The 19,409-nt window shown below is 28.4% G+C and overlaps 1 protein-coding gene across 5 annotated transcripts in view; it reads right to left on the bottom strand.

Moving 5' to 3' along the window:
• Nucleotides 1-19,409, bottom strand: part of LOC132944689 (uncharacterized) — a 382,446-nt gene that overhangs the window by 158,215 nt on the left and 204,822 nt on the right. For all 5 annotated transcript variants that reach the window (XM_061014161.1, XM_061014160.1, XM_061014163.1 and 2 more), the window contains one exon: nucleotides 12,011-12,040. Coding sequence is in view for 1 of the 5 variants with exons in the window: in XM_061014158.1 (XP_060870141.1) it covers nucleotides 12,011-12,040 (30 nt within the window). In the remaining 4 variants the exon portion in view is untranslated. The remainder of the gene's footprint in view (nucleotides 1-12,010; nucleotides 12,041-19,409) is intronic.

Here is a 19,409-nt window from a genome sequence, read left to right as displayed (position 1 = left end):
GGTATTAAAATATTATAAAATCTATAAAAAAATTATTCATCGATTAATTTTTTTTTTTTTAAATGATTACGATAGCAAAAAATATAAAATAACGGAATATTGTGTTAATCGTTAAGACTCGAGTAGTAGGTATATTTTATAATTTATAAGTGTGTAACTATGATGTCCTTCACAAAGTGCATATCATAGCAATAATTATCATAGGTCTGCGTGGATAGAAAATGTCGTTACCATAATAGGTAGGTATAACTACATAATATTATAACCTATGTTATTTTAGCGCGACAATTACAAAAGGCGACAGTCAAAATTAATATAATATGAAATTTGAGAGTATAGTTATCAAATTAATCAGAGTTTCGTAACACACAGCAGCAGTATAAACAGTAAACTAGGGACACTTTCGCTGAGGGTTTCCTGACCTGATGTCCGTTGACCCGATTAAACTATAGCGGTATAAAGCGGTATTGTGGTATAAAAATATTATAATTAATGTAAACACATAAGTACATAACAATATAACATTGTGTATTTTGTTTACTATATTAATACTGCTCAACTGGTATTAAAATTATACAACCTATATAAAGAAAATAAATAATGATCGATGTATGTTAGAAATGGTTACGAAAACAAAAAAACAGAATGCCGTGCGTTAGTAAGACTTGTCTAATATTAAGATATAATGTATTATATTACATAACTCTAAACGCTGTTCTTCACAAACTGAATTCAGTAAAAATATGAAAAATGTGTATAAACTATAAAATCACTATTATTATAGATGTGCGTGGATAGAAAATGGCGTCGTATCAGTACATATTTAATGTAAGGACGTACCTATATTATTTTAGCGTATTATAGGTAACAATTATCTAAGGCGCGACGATCGAAATTAATATGATATGACGTTCGAGAGCAGTCATCAAATTGATCACAGTTTTGTAGCACAGGGCGGTAAACAAATATTATGATTAATACAGGCACACACATGGCATGTATTTTGTTTTTACTGTTGATATTGTTCGGTTGGTATTAAAGTAATAAAATCTATAAAAAAAATGTTGATCGACGAAAACAAAAATATATCAAATAATGGAATATCGTGTTGATTATTAAGACTCGAACATGTATGCATATATTAATTGATAATATACTATATTATATAACTACGCCGTTCTTGACTGCAGAGTTTAGGTAGGTATACAGTAAAAATATGAAAACATTAGTTGTATAAAATTACAATTGCTATATTATAAAGATCAGCACGGATAGAAAACGCAGACGTGACCATAACGGTATACCTGTGTTGTCTTAGCGTATCATATAGGTATAGGTGGTAACAATAATTATTAACAGGGGCGCGACAGTCAAAATTAATATAATATGACGTTCGAGGGCAGATATCAAATTAATCAGAGTTTCGCGCGACACGCACTGCAGCTGCAGTATAAACAGTAAAGTGGTCGAGATTTTCGCAGAGGGTTTCCTGACCCGGTAACCGTTGACCCGATTAAACCACGGCGGTATTGTCGCGAAGGGGTTGCTTTTGTCATGGAATCGGCCACTTCACAGGGCACGCCGTCAGTGGCACGGTGACACTCGAGGGGCGATCACCACGGTGATTTTGTGCTGATATCGCCACGTCACAGGATACTCTTCCGATAACGTTTTAATTAGGTGTACGGTATACGCAGGAAACGCGTTATGGCGGTCGGAAATAACGAAAACGTCTTCAATCGAACCGCCTCCGTCTATATATATGTACTATATAGGTAGTATCGAGTCGATAACAATGTGTATAATATACATATATATATAGGTACAATGCATATAGTATACTACAACATTATTGTGGTGCATCGGTGGTGGCATCGATTGATTATTTCGTCTAAAGCTTTTGGTCTTATTTTAAACTTCGTATGACACGTATTTTAGTCGAGTTAACCGTAGTATATCCATCGTACTTATGTATATTACAATAATATTATTACATAACAAGTATTTTTGAAATATCGATGCGATTGAACAGATGACGTTTTTCGGGGTTCTCCTGCGTGTCCTTTGTCTCGTTGATTTTAATACTTTATTACCTACTTAGGTATTATGTTATAATAATGATTGATTCATGCGCGACTTGTTTAAAGTTCTATATAATATGTGTGATGCACTCAGAAATATATTTCGTTAGGAGTATGATAATATTCAAAATAAATAAATATGTTCTAATTCAGAAAGGTAAAAACCTAATAATAATATTATTATTTTTCAAAAATGTCGTTTTATAATAACTTCAGGCTATGTAATTTTTTCATTAAAAAACTCTGTTAACTTTCCCGATAATACGACGTGTTTGCTGTTAAAAATAATCATCCAGTTTATTCTGGACTGGTGGATTATTTTATTATTAGTTTTAAATTTGTTTATTAAACAGCACATCAAAATTATTATTATTTTGTAATATTGAGTAGGTAGTATATTATTGTTTGCATGTATTATTTCTATCAATAATGGTTGTAACTATTTTGCATTAATTAAATTCTAAAATAGCGTTATATTTATTTTGACCTTTTATTTTGCAAATACTTTATTAATATTCCCGGAAATGAAACGTACCTTTAGAGAAAAATGTAGTTATAAAACACTAGAATACGTGTTTAATTATACAAATAGATTCGATTTAATGGTGAGATATAATTATTTAGCAAATCATTAGTCTTAATTTAAAAAAAAAATAAACAGAATTTACGCCAATAGTGAACAGAATATTTTATTATAAAATTATTCTTCGTTGTTAATATTAATGATGGAAAACCAGTATTCATCCTCTTTCATTTAGTTTTAAAGTAACTTTATTTTTACTTTTATAGCTAATTAAATGTTATTGAAAAAGTTGTGGAAAGTAGCTTTGCGTGGATATTCTTAAAAATTAAAATGCAACCTAATTATACCTACTGCTGAAATCTACTATTTCATTTGTATATACGTACAAATGAACAATATATAATAATTAAAATAAACAAGAACACATAGTTGGTAGGTTTTAAATATTTAATAATAAAAATAGTTATTTTTAATTGAATAAAGAAGAATAGCCATTAATGCTAGAAAAATATAAGGCATAACGTGCCCAATGATGAGTGATGACATCAATATGATAATAATTGTTTATAATTGCATATTATAATCATATAAATATAAATTATTAAATCGACTGGGCTATACATGAGAAATTCCAATTGGTCTGAATTAAATAGTATAATTTTATTAATATTAAATATTTACAAAACAAATAAATTATATGATTGGTTTTGTCTTTGTACTGAATAATAATATAAACATCCGTAGGTATAAAATAGCAAGTTTTGTTTTAAAAAATCGATTTTATTTGAATATTTTATGTGAAACGAACTAGAGTTAAATGCTTTAGAGTGTAGTCAGGGGTGATGTTTACACCGGAAACAAGTGTCAAATAAAAAAAAATGGAAACGAACAAGCTGATTGCCACGAAGGAGGAGAATGGTAACACTTAAATTAGTTGGTTCTTTTTATTGGCCCCTTGAGGGTTTCGTGAAACAGAAGGGTATTCGGTTCATTCCCAAAAACTCTTGGTCTCGGCCACTTGCCTCCGCATTAGCCACTCCGCGTTTAATTAAAACTTTTTGATAAGTACAAAAACCCACCGAAACTCAAAGTACCAGCAGTCATTAGCATAAGGATTTCTTAAGTTCGCCAACCGACTAGTCCTGGAAAGAGAACCGATGATTTCCGTGTTTTAAAGAGAATATTTAACGAGCAGAATATTTATGATGCAAGACTAAAGCATTTTTTGAAGTCGTATATTATACGGTATAATATTTTTGATTCTCGAATCTATAGCATGACAATGATGGCAGTGTATATCGGCCATCTATAGCATGACAATGATGGCAGTGTATATCGGCCTGCATAGCCAAAGCCATTGCGATAATTATATTTCCTAACGCTGCAATAAATAAACGAACAAAAAATGATTATGATTTTTAATATTATATTTTCAATGTTAGGAATGCAAGACAATGGCAAGATAATAATATTATACTGTTACGCTATATTATTATTGTGGAGCATGCGCACAAAAGATACCGAACATCTTACAGCGCTTCAAGGTGTACAATTGCCCTTTTAACATTGTTACATATTATTATAATGTATATAATATGTTAATGTTTGATCAAGAAATGTAACACAGCTGTGTAGATAACAAACAGTAAACGCCGCGCCGTAAAACGATTAATTTTAATATTGTGGCCAAATATTTACAGATACTTTAAAATAAAATATTATTTACATAATAATGTAGATCTCATTCGTTAAATTTAAAACGTTAACTTAAGTAGTGTGTACCTCTACTCACTAATAACCTCACTAAATATCACGGCGTCATGTGAAGTAATATTATATGTACATTAAAATATAAACTACTTTGAACTAGGTATAGATTTTTTTTTCGTATTAATTATATTTATTTTTAGTAGTACATATTATTTATTTTTCACTCTAAAAGAAATAAGATTGCAATGTTCAGATATCGTGTCTTGAGTGCATTAGCAGATTGTATCGACCTCATTAGGGCGTATTATAATAATCTTCAAGTAAAAGTTTTTGTACACTTAAACGAAATTAAAAATTAAACAATAGTTCAGACTACAAACACATAATTTTAAAGAAGGTTCAGTACATAATATTATTATTGATTAATAGGTTGTAAATTATAATAATTATTATATTTATGAAATATGTTGGATTACAATTCGTTTAAAACTGCAAATGTTAACTATGTTTTCGTTTACAGCGTTTAATTACCTACTAAGAAGGTAAATAGTTATTCTCAAAAATTATTTGATAAAAACATCAAGCCGTATATTTTAAGGCAAATAAATTAATAATTTTAATAAGATATTTTAATAATATTTAATATTGGAAATATCGGTTTTTTAAACACACCAATATCTTTTGTTACCTATGTCGATATAAGTTACTTTTCAAAATAAACACGTCATGTTTCACCTTTTATAAGTACCAAGGTACGGGATTACATAACCACACAAAAGAAAACACACGCAACTCGTTTCATTTTAGAGGTACTTCTAAAAATAAAATAGAATTTTTTTATTAAATTTATTACGAGGACTATCAAAAAATGCTAAACAAGGGTATTTTAAAAAGAAATTACAATCTATAAAAGACTATATTATTATACAATAAGGAATTTTGGTGACAAATAATTTACGATTGATGGGTAAGCACCCAGTAGTGCCACCTGACAGGTTAATTAGAAAACACCTGAGTCAGTATTTTTTATTGGTCGTAAGACATTTACGACTTTTGGAAACAGTTATTTGGAAAACAATTTAATAAGTGGATTTTGGAGATTTCGAACACTTTGGTGAAATGAGCGGCATGAGTGATTTTTTTCTAGCTGATTAAGTATTTGATTTTTTAGGTTGTTATGGAGACCATTGTTTCTTGTATACCACAGAGCGGAGGTAATTTAACGAAAAAATATGAACTAAAACGTGTTTGGAGTGCTAAGACTTTAAAATTGAAAATTCAGCTGAACCCTATGGGTAATTGATTTCCATATGACCAGGCTGGTATTATTATGGCTTTGTCAAAAAAAGGGAATTACAAAAGTATTTAATAAGTTTAAGTAGGTATATAAAAATGTAAATCACTTACAAAAAGTGCAATACATCCATCAATATGTAAGTAATAATTTTTAAAATGAAAATTAAAATGTGCTTATAATAAATAATTAGTAATCATATTATGCAGTATTAGCTATACATATTTTAAAATGCAGCATTCATTTGTGATTAGTAATAAATAAGTTATAACAATGGCGGAAATGTAAATAATATATACATATTTTACAATAACTCATAACATACATAAAACTATAGTGGAGTTTTTATAATATTCTCGACCACAAATTATCCATGTTGAAGTTTTGATAATAATTTTATAAACCATATATGTTGCTGTTCATTTCCAACACGTACCTTATAAATTTATTATAATGTTAGAATTTTATAAACTAATAAGAAAGTTATATAATTAAAGTTTTAATTATTCTACTAGGTAATTAACTGGTAAATTTAATTCGATTTTCCAACAAGTATAACTCATCAACATTAAATATTTTTTGATACCAACTCAATGCATATACATAGTATATAGTTCTAAAAATCATAAAATTAATCTAACTTTTGATGACATTAATTTAAATTTTTATTAAACATCACGAATTATTCAATCATAATTAAATAAAAATTAACTTTTTCATTTACATTGTTACTCTTTATAATTGTCATAAACTATAAAACTTATGAATACTGAATTTTCCATTTAAAAGTAAAGGGGTATTTTTTTTAAGATATGTTTTAATAAAATGCTGTTAAATTAAATTGTGTGACTATATTTTCTTAATATATCTGAGAATAATAATGCGGGTCTGCAGGCAAATGTATCTCGAAAATAATTAAAAGCCCTTTTTAATTAGATACATATTGTATTAATTATATAAATAATTATTTATAAAGATATTTTATTGTGTCGATTCTCTAAAATGTTGACGGTGGATGTAGTTTTATTTTGCCTGTTATGCTTTAATTTAATATTTTTGAAATAAAATGTGTACATAAATAGTGTATTTCCCTACATATTTTATACGTTATCGTTAATAATAACGGAGCATTCACACAAACAAAAGGGGAATAATTATTTTGAATTTTAATGTATGAGCTCAAAGGAAACGTATAGCATTAGGCATATATATTATACTGTGGTCGTATAAGTAGTAATGCTGTCCATTTTCGAATAGATTTAAAACGTTATATTTTTGAATAATGACATTTTTTTCAGTTTATTGTCAGAGTGTATGTATTTTCCATTTACATATTTGAAAAAAATATGATATTTTAGTAGTTGGGTGGATCACTGGGACGAGTGTGTTACATTTGTGTTGTGATGTTAAATCATTGCTTTTGAAAGAGGATTCCGATTTAAACCACACTTGTTTAATTTTTTTTAGCACAAAACAGTCCCTAGTATTTTTTCACTGAGAGAAACATGTAACTATTGAGGAAAATTGTAAAAAGGACCTTTCCTAAGAATAGGTACAAACTAGAATTGACTTTCAATCGATAGGTTAAGCGTTATTTGGAACTTCTAGAGAATTTTTCCCAAACAAATATGATTTGTAGTAAAAAACGTCTAAAAAAAATCATCGTAAAGCCATAGATGGAAGCATGTCGATTTACTCGAAACCTACAATTTAAAACTGTTGATTTTAATGTAGGCGTTATTTTTTATCGCACTCGAATGAATTGACATTTAAATCAAATCAAATCGTGTACCTATATGCTTGCATACCGGAAGGTATATGATTAGAATTGAAAACTTAAGGGTTTTATCGTTGATGTTGTTCAAATGCGATTACACTATTGTACCTACAGGTTACATCTGTGTTGTGAAATTAAATCATTGTATTTGAAAGAGGATTCTGACTTGAATCGCACTTGGTTAAATTTTTTTAGCATAAAATGGTCTTGTGTTTTTTTTTACCCGTAGAAACTATATTGTAACTATTGAGAAAATTCCAAAAAAAATACTTTTGCCAAGTATATAATATTGGCACAAACTATAATTGATTTTCTAATTGATAGGTTAAGCGTTATTTGGAACATCTTGGGCACATTTTCTGACCAAAAAATGTTTTGCAGAAAAAAATTACTAAAAATGTCATCATCGCGTAAAACCACCATGAGTGTGCCAATTTACTCAAAACCTAAAATTTAAAACCGTTGATTTTCAAGTGTAGGTTAATATTTAATGCACTCGAATGACTTGTATTATTTACATCGATTCGCGTACATACGCATTATACTTCCGCACCGGGTGACATATGATTAGAATTGAAAATTGAAGGGTTTAATCGTTGATGTTGTTCAGATGAAATTACACACAATTTTACAGGGCATGGTAAATCGATCAGCAGTAGCAATTAATTTCGTGACGGTAAAACTTAACCAGATTAAAGTTTCGACGGTGGGGATCCCATTATAGTGCAAGTGGTATATAATATATATATATATATATATATGAGTATATGTGTGTGTGTGGGTTAACAAATAATTAATTTTGACGCCAGGGTACGTGAACGAGTTGGCTGTAGGTCCCAAGGGTTCTAAGTGAAGCAAAAAAAAAAAAAAACAACGAACACAGTCACCTGGCTGAGAACCAATCTCTTATCTTGCAAAATTTACGAGCCTCCTTTTCCCCTCCAGCATATACCTCTCCTGCTTACTCTCTCGGTGAATGAAAGAAGCTCAAGGATTTTATTGTTTTACTGAGATTCTCACCCTTCACATAATAAAAAAAAAAAAATAACAAACTCTTTAATACGACTATACATCACTATCAAAAAAAGGTGTGGCTTTTTTATATTGTTATGAATCATGTTCTATAAAAATCAAAACGAGGATTGTTGAACAGTTGTGAACATTTTTAAAATTTAGAGTTTACATTCTTAATTTAACTTTAAGTTTATTATTTTTTTTTAATTTTACTTTAAACAATATAGTATTGTTATAAATTCCAATGCTCAATGTCGATAATTATATAGTATAGGTATTACCTGTACAATTTTTAATTGATTCATAAGACGTTTAAATACATAAGCTATTGTTTTAATTGAAAAATAATTATGTGAACAGGCTAAACAAGTCACAGCTGAACCGAAAATATCTCGCTAAACGTCAAAATTAGATTATGCAATTCTAAATTTGAGTTCAAAGATTTAGTAACACGTCGAACAATTACATTTGTGTTTTTTTAGTTCAATTATATAACATAAACATTGAATTAGAAATAAAAAACTACCAAACAGCAATTAGGGAGCAATTTCAAATGTAGGACACGAAAAATTAAAATAATAATTATATTAAAATGCAAAATTGTCGTACAGGATTTAAAATATTAATGAAAACCACATCAACGCAATGTAATATCAAACGAATATTGTATTTTACAACAAATTTTTTTACCTATAGATAAGTTTTTAAGTTTACATTTACACTTCGTTTTGTATTTACATCCATGTTGAAGATTATATTATTTATCACGTTAGATCGAGTACTGCCTTCGTTGGAATATCACGTATTTCGCATGCGTATAATATGCATACGCTTTTCAACTGTTTTTTAAATATATATATTTTTTAATTTCCTTTTGAGTATAATATTATTATCGTACTTTGGAAATTGTAACATGGTTTAAAACTTTATAACCAGGTTTTGGCCGTTGACGATTAAATATGCATGCGGTTCGCTTTATGAATATTATAAACGCTGTGCTTTCCAGTTATCTGAATTACGTTTTTCCTAATTCTATTTACGGTTAACGATGTAATTATGGAGGTAATTTAAAAAGCAAAATATCATAACTTCGGCTCTCATTGATATCTTCCAAAGTATAAATAATATATAAAGCCGCTTTTAGTTATTACTAATTTTCAAACGTTTTCTCGAAAATTGCACGTAAATCGTCTAAATCGAAAGCGCTCAATCGTTGAACCTTATTTATTCGTCCTCTTCCGCTTCGGTATTTGAATAGCAATTTTAAAGGTGTTCGGTACACTCGCACGCAGCGCAATAATCTCGCTCAACGCAGTTGGTATTTTAATTACTTCCTATTTTACATCAATATTATTGGTCAGGGCTTATACAAGGTGATTTTTTCGAGTACGCTCGCCCTATTTTTATGTTTAAATTATTCATTTATTCAAATTCGGATTTGAAATTTTTTAATACACTTGAAGACCATATTTTTGAGTACTTGAGAATTTTTGTGCCTCTTAAGGATGATTCCATGACAATAGAAACTTCTGTTTTTAAAATAGGAACCCGCCTTTTTCACAATTATAATTATTCAACACATATTTTTTTTGCGAATTTTCATGCATTTAAATCAAAATTTGAACTAGTAGTTTTCGAGTTATATAATTTTGTATTATAGGTACTAACGATAATAAGATGTCTAGATAATTGATATGGGGACTTAGATAATTTGAAAATATTAGTAATTTATAATTACTATTGATCTATTAATATAAATAGTTTGCAAAAAAGAGTCCAAGTATAATAATATACTACATGTCTACGTCTAATATTACATAATACTGTTTATATTTTTATGAAATCATTTTTAAGGATTATTATCATTATAGTATAATTATTTTAATAACTCAGAAACTACTCGTTAGGATATCGATTTGGATACATCAAAATCGTCAAGAAAATCATCTGCTAAACAGTTTTTAGTAAAAAGAGAACCCCCGGTCTCATGTGAAAAATAGAAGTTTACTATGGACATAGAACACTCTTTAAGTGGTGCACAAAATATCAGGAATTTGAAAATAGGTCTTTATGTTTACCTACCTATTAAAAAATTCTAAAATCAGAATTTGAATAAAATATGACGTATTATTGAAGTGAAAAATGGGGATGAGCGTGCTTAAAAAAATCATCTTATGCACATTTTTTTCCATCTCAAACTATAAATTACATGTTTGCAATAATATTTGGACACATGATATTATCATGTTGTAATTATAATAAATCACGGAGTTCCCGCATTATTGACGACATATCTCAACACAACTATCGCTGTAATAATTGAACACCGTGCACTGTATATAGGTTAGGTACCTACATAATATCATTTGATGTTGACCATTACGGACAAATCGCGGGTTTGATTGATTTGGAAATAATAAAGTGATATATTATTCATAATGCAAGGGATCGATTTCACTGGGCAATTCGCCTATACATATTGTATTTATCTTACATAAACGATTTCAGCAACGTACCAATGGCAGTTGGTCTTTCAGCAAACAGAAAGAAAAAAAAAGGTTTCAGTAATGAAGTTGTCTGTCAATATTGTGTTATACGGCTCAACGAAATTCGATTATCGTCTCGAATGTTCAAGAAAAAAAAAAAAACTAGAAATGCACACACAAACACTCGTGTTACGCAACGTGGTCAAAATCAAATATTTTATTTTTTCGTCCCTCGTAAAAAACAAAATAAAAAATAAATTTTATAATTAAGAAACTTCGTCAAACACAATATACTATATCATTATAACTACCTAGACCGCGTGTTATATAATATAATGAGATACAATAATATTATATATTATATTCGTTGTAGGTAACTTCAATGGTCGGGTGGTACTACTGAGTGCCTTCTTTCTCCGTTATATCAACGCTATTCTCCATCAAAAAAATTACTTATTGTATAAAATGTTTGTATAGATTGTAATTATTCTTTTAATAATAAAAAAAAATAAAAAAAAAAAAAAGGTAACTTCAATATATTTTCCACCTATTTTTATGAACCGCGTATATACCTAGTAAAACGTCCAATGATCGCCATTCCGTTAATATTTGAAGATATTTCGACATTTTAGTTTTACACAAAATAATAATATATATGAACGAACGGCGGCGGTTGGCCTGGTAAACATAGTGCGCTAGTTTTTAATTGAAGCAGAACAAAATACAATTCTCGTAAATCATGATGTATCACTGTTTTATAAGTTACAACGTGACCCTAACTTTATGGTTTATGGTCAACTGTATGACTGGTGAAAGCTGCAGTACGCCTGTATACCCACAAATTTTATTCCACCATTCATATTTGTATATTATACAACATTTCATCGCGTTGTACTGTTATTGGCGAAAAACAAATTAATAAACTTTCATAATGGGTTGATAAAATTAAACCCGTATAAACCACTTTAGTCGTTATACCGCGTCCAGCAACCAATATAGGTACAACACCATTATAATTGGTATATTATTAAATTGTTATTGACCGACGTTTCAATAATAAATCGTAATTTTCCAATACACTTGCGCACCTACTTATAATATAATATAATAGTTTATTTCACTTACGTTTTGGCTGTCACACAAACTCCATAATTTCTGTAAGAAAAAAAAAATGAAAAAATATTAAACTTTGATATATTAATGGTAAAAACTATGAGTGAAAATTCTACCAACATTGAATTGGTAATATTTTTTGACATCGGGTTCGGCGAAACATATTATCGAATTCAATTTCAGTAACATGGTTCGAGATTATTTATACTCTGTTAATTCGGCAGTATAATAAAATATATTATTATATTGTGTCCTTATAGAATCAGAAGTCTGAAATGTTCATAAAACCATGGTAAAGTGTACTGTTGTTGGCACTGCTATAGTTAATGGCACCCAGAAATTTTGTTTTTCGTATAGCTAATGTTTTAATATTTTAAACTTTAGGGAAATTTTCTTTTAATTATACGGCTACACTGGTACTGTTTTGCCACCAATCTTTGTCTTATCATATTATTTATTTGATCATTCGCAATTCGGTTCATAATGAAGCAGGTTAGGTGCTAATAACTGGCAAAACTGAATTCTTAAGGTGACAACAACTGTACACTTTACTCGATATTATTATGAAATATTTATAACGGGAATCCTTCATAAAAAACCGTTATTTGCTAATTAACGATTAAAAAATAACCATAGCTATTATATAGAAAAATTAGTCATTAATATATTATTCATACAACTTATAGCCGAAATATTGATTAAATGTATCAAAATATTGACACTACATATCATCAACACATTATACTCTTCAGTCTTCGGATTAGACAAATAGTATGAGTTTTATTCTTATACCGTTTAAATGTTTACCGACCTGTCTTTAAAATATCTATGGTTATTAGTTATTATCATAAATTTATGGTCATATATCATAATGTAAATGTATTTTCATAAAGTAAGTACAATAATATAATTTCCTATAGAATACTAATATATATACCTTTTACACAGAATAAAGATATAAGGTCATATATTATTTTACCTAGATACATATTAATCAATTATAAAACCAATTATAAACCGTTCCATTTTGTTTGCCAAAAAAATGCAATATAATTATTTTGTTATTAATAAATGCGGGTCTTTACAATTTTTCTTGCAGTACATTTTAATGATAAATCAAAACCCAATTTAAATACCTGAAAAAACGAAAAAAAATTGTTAAATGATGATGGAGATTCGTAAAAAAAAAAAATAAAAAATTATATAGTGTTCAAAAAATCAGCGAATGAAAATGAGAAAAAAAAACGTTGTTTATGCTTCGAAGCTAAAATAATAAATCACCTTCTATAGTTCGAAAGCGTTAAAACTTCAGTGTCCCTAGAGGTCTCTGAAACCAGTGGTTTAACCCCTCAATGCAAATCTCATATATACATTTCTGGGACGTTTGATTAAATACCATTCAAAGACCTGCTTTCTCCTTTGTGTTCGTATCTGTAGCTCACATTAGACACAAAACAAGCAATTTGAAACAATTAATACAGACACGAAATTATTCAATCGCGTTTATGGTTTTGTTATGAAGGTATATGCACGTCATGATGTAAGCAAAATAAATCTAATAAGAATCTGTATTTCATACAAATGCGAACATGTCTATAAAATCTACACTTTTGGTATACAACCTTTTAAAAACCAATAGGTAATGGTATAATGTCACTTTGATAAACAATTGTTACTTTTGTCATTAAAATTAAACAAATTTATTTGAATAGATATGTTTTTCAAAACCCAATAAAGTATTGAAAAAATGTTTAAATTTTTATAGTATTATAAGAATAATTAAAAATAAATAACATAGTTTCTACCACTTTTGGTAAATTATTTTGTACCATATTAATAAAAAATATTCATAGTTTCAATCTGAAAAAAAAGAAACATACCTACGATATTCACAAAAGCCAAATAACTTCAATTTATTTGAGTATGTTGTGAAAGTGAATAAGAATTTATATTTTATGCATCTAGAAAACTTTGATCCTAAAAAAATTAAAACCAAATAAAAAGTTAAATAAAACGTTTATAACAAAAATTAAGTTAGAACTGTGTTAAAAAAAACTCGTTTAATCGTAAATGAATCAAACTATTTACTTTTTTTTTTGTTGTTGTTACAAGCGATTTGAAAATATCGTTCAACTTAACTGAGTGGGGTTGGCGTAAAGGAAGTGGTGATTTTGTTTTCTTTACGGTTGACTATTAATTCAACAGAACCCAGAAAACAAAGTTTTTCTTTTTCATTTTTACAACGTTAACTTTGTACAGACCAACAATAATATCCTGTATTTTAATACATGTTATAATTTATTCCCTTCTAGGACTGAAAATTGGACCAACAATTAAACCAGCCACCATTTGCACATACATATATACATACATAATAATATATACATAATACATATACATAAACATACACAAATCTACCCCGAAACATACTATCCCTTTTCCACTATACCTTTGAGGCGACCGGAGAGGGTATATAGTGTATTGGAGTAACGCAATTTCTCCCAAGCGTGTGTATGCTGTAGGGTGTCATAAATTTAATAATCATGTGGAATAATCGGCCTTCGGTTTCTCCCCAATTACAACGCTCTCTTGTCAAAAATTATAACCCGCTCAAAACCCATCGTCAACTCCCCAACCTATTTACCACCAAAATATTATTATATTTAAGCCTGTTTATGCGAATTCCATTAAATTACATTCGAACGCCATTGACAAATAACACACACACACACACACACACACACTACTACTACTACTATAATTTAAGCACAAACCTTTTTTTGTTAAATACAATTCGCAGCTGTAAGGGCGAGTTTCCCATCGGTTATTAGAGCATTATGGCCTATATAATAAGAATAACATATTGTTTATTTTACCCATACCTATTTCTGTCCAAATTATTAAAACTTGAAGTATAAATTATTATTAAAATTGGTGGGGCCCAATATTTTCTCGAATAATAAATACAAATAAAGTGGAAACTTATAAAATATGAAACATGCTTTTTAAAATTGTGATTACATTGTATAGATAAACCATTTATGTGGTAATCTTAAAACTAAATATAATAATATTACCATAAATGCCAAATAGATATTTAACACGTTATTCTTAACAATTGAAAATCAAACGACATTAATATTTTAAATCATATTCACAGAGAGTTATATAGTAGTAATTACATATTTACATCTGGAATTAAAAATATAGGTTACCTGCAAGATAACTAACTAGTACAAGTATTCAAAATTGTTATTACATCGCCTAGAATAACAAAGTATGTTATAATGAACTGTATTATATCATAAATGTATTTTATTAACTAGTATATTATTATTATTATTTATTATTTACTATAAATAAAACGTTAATTTAAAAATGGCATGTTAAAAGCATACTAATAGATTTATTACAATAAATTCGTATAACCAGTGGTGATTTATTATAAAATACTTATCATTTTTTTTATTCCACAATAAGTATTTGGAGAAGTTGTTGGTTTTATATTAAGTCACGGTTTATTATTGATTTGTCGGAGTATATGTTTTACCACTGTCAATATTTTTTTGGTTTTTTGAATTCTATATGATATTGAAACTAGGATGGCGTTTTCATTACAAATATTTAAACTTTTCAATACAGTTTTACGGAATCGAATGTTATTCAAACCCCTCATATTACGTTATTTACGGTTATATTCAAACGTACGGTAGAGACTTTTCTCACTCGTAAAATCGCAATCGAGTTTAAATCCGTTTTATGTCCTAAAATAAAATATGGATTTATTTTTCTTTTATTCAGACACACTGAGTCGTAACACTTCAGGACAGTCACTAACAAGTAACTTAACAGTGATCATATTATTTGTAACTCGATTTATGCAGTGCTCGTATAGTTAACTTAAACGTATATTTAAATTAAACCGATAAATGAGAGGCATAATATTATTCAAAAAACTATTCAGCCTCACTTGTTTTTAAGTTAATTGTATAGATGACGGACGCTTGGCTATAATTCTATTAAGTCGGCCGTTAGTAATGAAGTTAGACTATTAAATATACATAACACTAGGTACCCTCCATATACATAATATTATTATTATTATTATTTTGTATACATTATTATTGAACAGGAATGTATAGGATATATAAAACCTTTGATAAAAAAAGTATACATTTTATTTTATTTTTAAACATATGATAAAATATGTAGCTTCTTGTTAATAATGTTTACATAATTTGAAAAGTTGAGTTTTTTACTCCCATAAATTATTGTAATATTATATCATACTTGTGTATGTATTATATTTTATATTTATGCTATACATTATCATAAATATTTTTATACATAAATTGAATTGTAGTTATTAAATATTACTAATTATTATGAACTATATATTATTTCAATATCTAAGTAATAAATTAATAACCATATTTTTATTGTCGTAGCTTTTGAATACCTGTATATAATACCTACTAAAATATACATAGGTATATTTTAATATATCAACAAATACAATAGTTAGATTGGTATTATTAACAATTGTCAATTGTTATTATCAAGTAATAGTGTAATACAATTATAATTTTTATTTTACCGTATAATTTTTTGATGTAATTTATACATTACACAAGTACTTAACTAATGATAATAACAAAATTAATTTTTAAGGAATAACAATTAATGAAAAACGATAAATTAAAATATTAAGTATTAATTAACATAATAGTGAATAATAGAAGTTATATTACTAAACAGGAACGCATTACAATTACTTGTTTATAAGGTGAGTTTCTGATACTTGACGAGGAACTTGATGAAGTTAGAGACGTTGTTAATTATAATTTATAATGATATGTATAGGTATATGTATAATATTATTAATATTTATAGTTTGTTTATCATGTATAGGTTAGGTTATGTATAGTACATTATTATGACAATATTATAATAATTTACTGTTATATATATTATAATTAACTTACGATAGAAAATTTAATTTGACGTTGGTAAATACTCCAGTGATGATAATATTATAAACAATTGTTTTGTGTACTCATAGTATATTAATTTCCAGACGTGTATGAACTCATAATATGTCTCAGTTGTTTTCAATGGCCAATAAATGAATACCACCGTTGTAATTGAGATGTGCTTGAATATAGTTGAATCGATACCTCGTTACTGTTAAGAGGGATAATTTGAGATGTGTTCATGCGAATTTCATGATAAATTGGCAATTTGTTGTGGGGTATGTTTCGTTTTTATTCATCCATATAAAACGAATCGTTAAAAAGTAAATTGCAAGGGGAAAATGGATAAAGGCACAGAATGTTCTACAGTACAAAAAGAACATGCTCCAGATATTTGTTTCTTAATGCCTTATAGAACGCATTACATACATATTATGAGCATTTGTACAGTGTATACTGTTATTTGTTTCATTATGAAAGGACGAGGGTTATTTTTAATAATATTTGTCGAGTACCTATTTATGAATGACCGAAACAATTTTACATAAAGGAGTATATAAGTAGTCGAATATTAGGGGAAGCTTTAAAAACCATTAGAAAAATATAAAAACGAAGTGATAGAATAAGTCACAAGAATTATTATAGGTAGGAAATGTCTACTATTATTTTCTCATCTAGATTCAACACAGTAAAATAATTGCAGATATTATTTTTTATTTATTATACTTAAGAACATTATTAAAACTTCATATTCGCAGAATGAATTTGATTGAAATTCCGTTTATTATAGTGCGTATATGAAAAACCAAATAATATATTATATTATCGGGGTTTGCTATATTTGTGCTGGGTTGCATAAAAATTTATTAAATTTAATGGTTCACTAAAAATTTAAAGGACCAATCACGGGCCACTAAATCTTGTTTAAGGGACCATTAGATCACTATTGATTCATTAAATGTTTTGTGCAATCCGGCATTAGTATAATAATTTAAGCCGTAGTCACAAGTCTCATAAACAAAGACAATTTTTTTAAAAACATATTATTAATATTATATTGTCATAGTTTGTATTTGATACCTATGTTTAGTACCCATAATGTTTAATATGAAAAACAAACAATGAAGTATAGACTAATAAGTATAGTAAATCACGACGATAGTATATTATTATTTATAATGTTTTATTCGTTCAACTTTAAAAATATATACTTATTGTATATTATTGTATGCATAAAAAAATATTATACCTATATATTAAATAAACCGTTGTGTACATTATGTTTTTAGTGGAATTAGATAACATCCAGAGCCGCCACACCATTTGGAACCAGTGTAAACAAATTCCGATTTCGATGGAATATATGCGTACACATTATATTATATACTCACAACAAATTTCGACGGATGACGCGGAGAAACGGGTAAATGGCAGATTATGTGTTTGCCGCAGCAGTGTTGTACGTGTGTGTATTTAGGTCGTCGAGCAAACAAAACAGCCAGTCGGTGTGAAATTCGTTATATGATGGGTAAACCAAAACAGCGAATATCGGAGAGACTACGGAAAAACTTTGATCGCGATGATTGATGGTTGCGAAATGAATGTACAGGGGGCGGGGGACGGGCGGGTGGAGTCGGTTTGTGTGTGTAGGAAGTGGACAAAGAGGATGCATGTATAGTGTTGACATTAGCGTGGCAAAGAGTTTTCGGGTGAGGGGGTCGGCGGGGTCGAGCAACCGAGGGTAATAATAAATGTTGTTTCGCCGTGAACCTTGACAAAAGTCTACATGATGGCAGCCATTATATCTTTTTACAATGACAGGGATATATGAAGGGAAAATTTGCACCATAACGATATAGCGAGTAGCAACGTTTCCACTTGAGCTGCTCCAGCCAAACATTTACAGTAAATATTGACTGTTTAAATTAATTTTTCCGAATACTTGAAAACTTTTTTTCCCGCGCCAGCAGACTGGCAACTCCGCGTCAACTCGTGACCGAAAACATTATACGGACAAATATCTGCAAAAGCTGTGATCACCTTAAAAAAAAGAAAAAATCCATTCGATTTTCCCGGAGTTCGCTCGGTATTCGACTTTAATTAAAAAAAAGTGAAGTCTTTCCAAAGGTTTTCAAATGTTACCCAGCTATGCGTAATATTACTAAACGAATTAATATTATATTATATCTTTCGAACACTTCTTTTCAAGTGTTTATTTATTTGCGTACACAATTAGGAGGTATATATAGGTATACATATAAAGTATATTTATATTAAAAATATATATCAAATAGTATATACTATTTAGTATACGTCATTATATAAATATTCCAATGCGATAGTATAGTGTTCTAGTCAAATTTATGTTTTCGGTATTAGGTTTGGTTTTTCAGTGAACCATAAAAGCTTATGCGAAAGAGCAATATCCTAAAAAAGAA

Source organism: Metopolophium dirhodum, chromosome 5 (assembly GCF_019925205.1).
Source record: "Metopolophium dirhodum isolate CAU chromosome 5, ASM1992520v1, whole genome shotgun sequence".
NCBI lineage: Eukaryota > Metazoa > Arthropoda > Insecta > Hemiptera > Aphididae > Metopolophium > Metopolophium dirhodum.
The sequence above is the reverse complement of the archived record's forward strand: the minus strand, read 5'-3'. Positions and strand labels throughout refer to the sequence as shown.